We start from the raw sequence: 7,085 nt of genomic DNA, 5'->3' as shown, positions 1-7,085 counted from the left end.
GCAAATGCCGAGAATGAACCCGCGAGACGCCGCCCGCTCTGCAAGGCGCGGTGCCCGCAGCTCGCCAGCCCTCGCCGCCGGGTGAGCCCCCGTCCTCCAGCCGCAGCCAAAGGCGGCGAAGGAGCCGGCGCTGCACTCCGGCAGGTGCACCACGGCCCCGCCCCCGCCCGGCCAGAGCCCCGCCCCTGCCTCCAGGCTCCCGCCTCTCATTGGTTCGCGTCCCGCCGAGCCCCGCCCCGTCCCCGGCAGGCTCCTCTCGGCCCCCCCAGCCCTTCCGGGTCCGGCTGTAGTTGGCTGTTGTCATGCCGAGCCCCGCCCCCTGTGGTCGTCACTTCCGGCAGGGCAGCCGGCGGAAGGCGGAAGTGAGTGTCCGGGAGGTGGCTTGGGCCGCTGAGCTGTCCCTATCCCACACTTCGCAGCTCTTCCGGGTCTGGGCTCGGAGTCTCGGAGGGGGCCCGTGAGGGCGAACGAGGGCGAGGGACGCCTGGCCATGCGGCGGCCGCGGAGCCTGGCGCGGTCTGGAGGTTGACCTCGCCCCGCCGCCCGCCCTCGAGGCCTCCTCCTCCAGGCAGCCTCCCGGGCCTGCCCACCCCCGCCTGCCGCGTCCCGGACCTCGGGGCTCGCGTCCGTGGCCCCGCGACCCCCGAGGCATCCCGCCCCGGGCCCCCAGCCCCGTCACCATGACGGCGGCCACCGCTTCCAACTGGGGGCTGATCACGAACATCGTGAACAGCATAGTGGGTGTCAGCGTGCTCACCATGCCCTTCTGCTTCAAGCAGGTGAGTCCGGCGGGCCCGCGGTCGCCGCGCTCGCCTTCGGCCCGGCGGAGGGAGCTCCTTGCCGGCCTCGCCCGTTGAGAGTTCTCTGCCCAGCAGGGAGGTGTCGCTCGGGCCGGGTGGGGGGCCGGACAGCGGCGTCCGCGGGCGGCTGCCACTGCAGGGACAGTCCCAGAAAGAATCCCTCCCTGAAACAGTTGGCGCGGCAGCCTCTGTCAGCTACGGCTAGAAACTTCATACGGGAGGGCCAAGAGTAACACAGCAAAGTCATCTTCCAAAAATGGACAGTAACGCGAGGGTTCAGTATTATTATTTTTTTATCCAATTATTTTTCAAAACTCTGACCCGACTGCGCTTGTCTTCAGAAGCACCCAAGTCAACCCTCCCCCGGCCTCAAAACTAGGTTGGGTCATTGGTTACAAGGCGATTAGAACATTCACCAGCCCGTCCACCTAAGGCCTGCCTTTCACAAAACTATGCAAATTTGATCTGTTCTGTGCAAATTTCACCTCAGTTGGAAAAATCTAATACACAAAAAAGTTTGGTGTTATTGCAACATTGAGTACCACAGGCAAAAAGGTGGCCGTTTGTAAGTGGGTTCTGTGTAAATAGTCCACGTGAACAGGCATCCGTGTTTTGGAAAATGAAGGCTGAGGGAAACGTCTGAATTGGATAACTTCTTTCCTGGAGACTCCCTCTTAAGAAATGAACATGCCCACCCCAGCGTCATGTGCTGTCCCCGCCCCACCCCGCATGGGGGAGGAGCTGCCTGCTGGAGAGTGCCAAGTGACAGGACCTCCCGGAGGGCAGAGGGTGGGGACAGCGGAGAAGGTGCAGTGCGGCCACCAGTCCTGTCTGAGGAAACCACATAGGTAGAAAAATGAAAACAGGATGGATATTTCAAAACTGAAAATGGGTACCAGTAGTTTAATTTCGGATTAACAGATGCTTTGTTGTTTATATTTAGCATATTCAGGATAAAAATATCAAAAAAACCTTTTTTAATCTGGGAATTTTCGATCTCCCACGTAGAGCCTTCTAGCCTGTTCTGGGTGAGAGTGCTTTCTTAGGGTTCCTGTGTGAGTCGCTTGTCTGATGTGGGTGGTGAGTGTGTAGGTGGGAAGACAGGGCTGATGTCTCCAGAGCCCTTGTGGCAACATCTGGTCTGGACATCGGGAACCCTGGCTTTGTGCCAGCCCCTTCTGGGCGTTTCTGGAATGAGTGCCCGCAGCAGAACGCATCCTGGATGTGGAATGTTGGCTGGGTCCGCATCTGGTCAAGCGCTGTTCTTGACACCTGCCCGTGAAGTGCCACTGTGGATGGGGCTCTGGTTTAGACACCGGTGAAAACGTGTTTTAGGACCGCCTGCCGTGCGGTGCCCTGGGGCCCCTGCCAGAGCCCGTAAGGATGACCCGGGCATCTTTTCGCACTTGCCCGGGAAGAGCTTGAAGCCCAGTGGGCGAGGCCGGGGTGCAGGCAGAAGGCAGGAAGCAGTAGCATCGCATCTGCATCTGGAGGGCCTGCCAGGGGTCAACCGCTCTGGTCTGGACACAGCCTCTCCGTGGACCGGGGCACAGCGTGAGGCCAACAGGCAGTTTGGGGATGTGGGGGGGGGTGTGTGTCTGTGTGTGTGTGTGTTTAGGGTTTGGCGGCCACGTCATTGAAAAGAACTTTGGTTTAGGGTTTTTCTTGCTTTTAGTAGTTTTGGTACTTTTAAAATACATAAACATTTTATTAAAGTTTAACACACAGAAGCATGTACACTCTTGGTGAATTTTCATGAAGTGAACAAACCTGTGGAAATAGCTCCCAAATTAAGGAGCCCTCATGGGGGCCCCTGCCAGTCAGTCTCCCTACCCAAGGGCCCACTGCGGACCTCCAGTGCCTGGTGGTGCCGCCTGGCTTAACTTGCTGCCGGTGGAGCCCTATTGTGTGTACGTTTCAGTGTCTGGCTAGTGTTCCATTGTGTGACATCCCACATTTCACGTCTCTCGCCTCTGCGAGGCGCTATGGCGTTACGAACACGGTTGCACTGCACGGGCCATGGCGGACGCACGGCTGTTCCACTGGGTGGACCTCAGAGTGGAATGGCTGTGTCACAGGTGTGCACGTTCCCCTCTGAGCGTTTTCAAGTGGCCGCTCCCGCCAGCGCTGTCAGGGCCACACGCAGCCGCATGTGCAGCCGCAGCAGCATTCCATGTTCCGTGTCTTTTCCATGTGAGCCATTCTGGCGAGTGCTGGTATCTCATTGTGGGATTGTTTTTAGTTGATAGACTTTATTTTTTTGAGCGGTTTTAGGTTTACAGAGCCCTGGAGCGGTGAGTGCAGAGTTCGCACACGCCCCCCCTCTGCCCGGGCTTTCCCGTTCCTGACGCCCCGCGCTAGCGTGCTGGCATGCGTGTTGTAAACGTCAGATTTACTGAGATACCGCTCACAAGCATGACACTCACCCATTTAAGGGTGCAGTTCCGTGGGTTTTGATGTATGTGTGCACATGTGACCACCACAGTCCAGACACAGAACATTCCATCGCCCAGAAAGTCCCCGTGTGCCCCTTGTCATCAGCCACTCTTCCCGCCCCTGGCAACACTGACCTGCCCTCTAGCCCCACGATTTTGGCTTCTCCAAATGTCCTGTACGTGGAATCACACAGTTTGTCACGGTCTGAGTCCAGCTGCTTTCACTCTGCACAGCACATTTGAGATGCATCCACGTTGCTGCAGGGGTCGGTCGTCGGTCCCTTCTTACTGCTGACTGACGTTCCGTCATGTGGGTGGACCACAGCGTGTCATCCACTCACCTGCTGAAGGATGTTTGGGTTTTTTCAGTTTTTGCATTATGGATATAGCTGCTGTAAACATTGGCATACAGGTTTTTGCATGAACACATGTTTTCTTTTCTCTTGGGTAAATACTAGGAGTGCAATGGCTGGGTCACATGGTAAGTGTCTGTTTGACTTGTAAGAACAGCGTGAATGTTACTTTTAATCTCCTCCTTCCAGAGAGTACTTACCCCTCGTAGCTGCTGATCCACGTGGCTGAAAGGTGGTACCTGCAGGGGGGACACAGAACTGGGGACCGGCTGTTGGCAGCACCCAGCCACCCATCAGGACTCAAGCGGGGACAGGAAGGAGGTGGAGCCCCCGGTGCTCTCCCAGTGTCACACGTGGGTTTTGTGTCACTGGACAAAGTGTGTGTCCACCTCACCAGGGAAATAGGCCTTTCTGGAGCTAGAAGGTGTTGCCCCAGCTAGGAGGCCGGGCCAGGGCTGGGCCTGGCGTTCACAGGGGTGGAGGAAGCAGAAGTCATGCACATGCTCCTTGTCGTGTGAGTGGACCTGCAAGTGTCTGTGGCTGAGAACGTCTCTCTCTCTCTCTCTCCACCCTCCAGTGTGGCATCGTCCTGGGGGCCCTGCTGCTGGCGTTCTGCTCTTGGATGACGCACCAGTCCTGCATGTTCCTGGTGAAGTCAGCCAGCCTGACCAAGCGGAGGACCTATGCCGGCCTGGGTGAGACTCGGCTCTCGGGACTGGGGCTGCCCAGGTGCCTTCTAGACAAGTGTGGCACTTGGGATCTGGGAGGCTTATTCTTTTCATTTTTTGTTTTTCTTCTTTATTTTTAAAGAGTTTCTTGGACAGCAGTTTTTTTTCTTATCTAAAAATGTTAATGTAATTTTTTGAAGACTTAATGTAATGTAACGTAAAAGTGTGTGAGGTGCTGAGTCCACCTGCCCCCCCAGCATCCCCCCTGCAGGCAGGTGCGAGTGGAGCCCCTCCCACTCCAGTGGAGACAGCCGTGATCACGGTCCCCTTCCCGTGTGCCTCTCCTCAGTACCCAGGCACCTCCCTCTGGAGGGGTCTCGCTGGGCTTCCCCGCTTGGAATGCCACGGAGGAAGCTGTCACTGGGGCCCGGCTGTAGCTGGGACTGAGTCACCATCTCCCCAGGGGCTTTTGTCCTTTTCCCGACACTGCCAGTTGCAGTTGTACTTCTTGTACTTCTTTCCTCCTTTAATACGATTTCAGCCAGGACAGGGGCTGCACTTGCGTCTTCACTTCAGTTGCGAATATTTTCTAGACTGTGTGGCTCGAGGGCATGGTCCCCCACTTTCCTGTGCGTTCCCGCTCTGCCTCATTCCAGGCTCTGCGACCCTCGGCGCTGCGTCCCATGCAGGGGGCGTTCGGTGTGCGTGTTGAAGTGCCAACACATGTGTTCTTGGGAGTTGGCCCTGTGGGTTCTGGTGAAAAGTCCTGGCCTCGTGATAGAAGCTTCTGTCTCTAGCCAGCATGTGGCTGGGACGCTGGGTCCTCCCCACGAGGGCCGGGTGGCCCTCAGCTCACAGCAGAATGAGGAGCCTGGGGCCGAGGAGAGGAGGTGCAGCGTTCCGGGGGCTGGACACAGCAGCCACAGCTGCGGGACTGCGCGTGGGTCCAGCAGAGCGGTCCCCATCCCCACTGTCCACTCTGCGTTGCCACCGGGAGTCCAGCATTGGTGTCTGCCTCAGAACCGAAGGGCTGCCCTCCCTGTCCTTTCCTGGTGGGGACAGGGCTGTCAGAGTCTTCTACTGTTGGCAGCTGGGGAAGCGAAGTTGCCGGTTAAGCCGATGCTTAGCGCAGTGGCCTAATTCAGTTTGGGATGAAATGTGCAGATCGGAAACCGGGAGACAGGTGCCTGGGCGGCCCCTTCCTGAGTCTGCAGAGCGACCCCTTTCCCCCCACCGCGGTCTCTGCTCCGGGTCCCTGTGGTGGAGACCCCAACCCGAGCGCTCGGCTGGGTCCTGAAGAACAGTGTCCGAGGCTGGGGCGGCTGTGGTTTCCCACAGCTGTCTGGTTGTTCATCGGAAGTCCCCGAAAGTCAGGCCAGTTGGTTTGTGAAAGGTGGAAAGGACATTGCCAGATGGACACTTTCCTACCCTGCCTGTGGCTTCAACCTCAGGTGCCAGCCTTGAGCCGCATGGGGTGGTTGTGTCCAGTTCTGCCCTCCAGAAACAAGAAGATTCACACACACCAGTGGTCTCAGGTTATGTGTTTGTTACCAAACGAGGTGGAGCAGTGATGCGTGCCAGGTGGTCTCCTGGGCCAGGCCGCCCAGCGCCAGCCCCCTCTGTCCCAGCCGTCTCGGCACCGCCTCAGAACTGCGGCCGGCCCCTGTTGCTTGCATGCAGAGCCTGACCAAGAGGGTCTTTCTCTCGTCTCCCGTCACCTTCCTGGCTGAGAGACGCCCCCAGGAGCTTGTGTGGGGGGCCGACAGGGTGGGCCTGACAGGAGAGCCCCTCACTGCAGCCCCGTGCAGCGCGGCCTGTTGGAGACACTTGAAGGCATCTTGTCTGCTGGGTCTGTGGCCACCGGGCAGCTGTTGGGGCCAGGAGATGGGCAGATGGCCACTGTGTACACCCGGAGACTGCGCGAGCGCTGTGGGAGACTCCCGGAGTGGCAGACGCGTCTCCAGCAGGTAGCCTGCTGAAGCCAGGGGTGCCCCACGGAACGGCTGGGAGGTTTTCTCCTAACAACGTCTGCCACCTCCAGACGCAGGCTTGCGTTTGTGACAGCTTCTCCGGTGGCTTGTGGAAGTGATCACTTACCGCTTAACCCTGCCCTCGCTCCCCCAGTGCTGGGAGAGCCGGCCTTGCCGTTTGGAGAGTTAGAGTACCACAGGGTTTCTGTTGTTATTTGTGAGTTTGTTGTGTTTGCTTTTGCTCCTTTTAAGGGGTTTTCGTAGTTTTACAAACTTCTCACCTGCTGTTCCCCGCCCTGGTATTCCAACTCCTGTGTGCAGAAGGTACACAGACGTCCTGACAGACGTCCTGGCCCTGCTCGAGACTGCTCTGAGCCCGACCCTGCCCTGCCGAGTACCATGTCCCAAACCCCAGGCCCCTTCCCCTCTCCCAGGCGCAGGCAGGACCTGAGGGTGGTAGTGTGGGGTTGGCCTGGGCGGAGAGGACGGGGCATGGGCAGCCGTCCTGGGAACCAGAAGAAAGTGCTGCTTCCCCTCTCGGTCCCCCAACTTCCTAGGCAGCCTCCATCCTCTGTGTCCGGGATGCAGGCATGTTCTGGAACCTTCTCGGTGGGGCGTGCGGGTGTTTGTAATGTGCTGTAGACTCTGGTTTCCTTTTGGAGAACAAAAAGGAACAGTTATGGCTAGGAGCGTCTCACGTTTGGGGCATGGGGTTTTGTGTTGCATCTGGAGGTGCGATCGCTGAGAAGTGGGGGCTCTGGGGCCCACAGACTCAGGCTGTGGCTACCAATGGCGCTCCGGGGTTCCTAGTTCTGAAGTTTGCAGCGTAGCCCTTGGCCAGCATTCTGGGACACGGCTT

The 7,085-nt window shown here is 58.3% G+C and overlaps 1 protein-coding gene across 5 annotated transcripts in view; it reads left to right on the top strand.

Annotated features, from left to right (window-relative positions):
• The first annotated feature begins 360 nt into the window (after positions 1-360).
• SLC38A10 (solute carrier family 38 member 10) overlaps positions 361-7,085 on the top strand; it is a 35,017-nt gene continuing 28,292 nt past the window's right edge. For 3 of the 5 annotated variants that reach the window (XM_045569671.1, XM_045569666.1, XM_045569665.1), the window contains exons 1-2: positions 361-779; positions 4,166-4,283. In XM_045569671.1, the coding sequence (XP_045425627.1) occupies positions 681-779; positions 4,166-4,283 (217 nt within the window). In that variant the 5' untranslated portion in view covers positions 361-680. Of the gene's footprint in view, positions 780-4,165; positions 4,284-7,085 lie in introns of those variants that run through there. The other 2 variants (XM_045569667.1, XM_045569669.1) reach the window with 2 other exon arrangements.

This window comes from Lemur catta, chromosome 15, assembly GCF_020740605.2.
Source record: "Lemur catta isolate mLemCat1 chromosome 15, mLemCat1.pri, whole genome shotgun sequence".
Lineage (NCBI taxonomy): Eukaryota > Metazoa > Chordata > Mammalia > Primates > Lemuridae > Lemur > Lemur catta.
The sequence above is the reverse complement of the archived record's forward strand: the minus strand, read 5'-3'. Positions and strand labels throughout refer to the sequence as shown.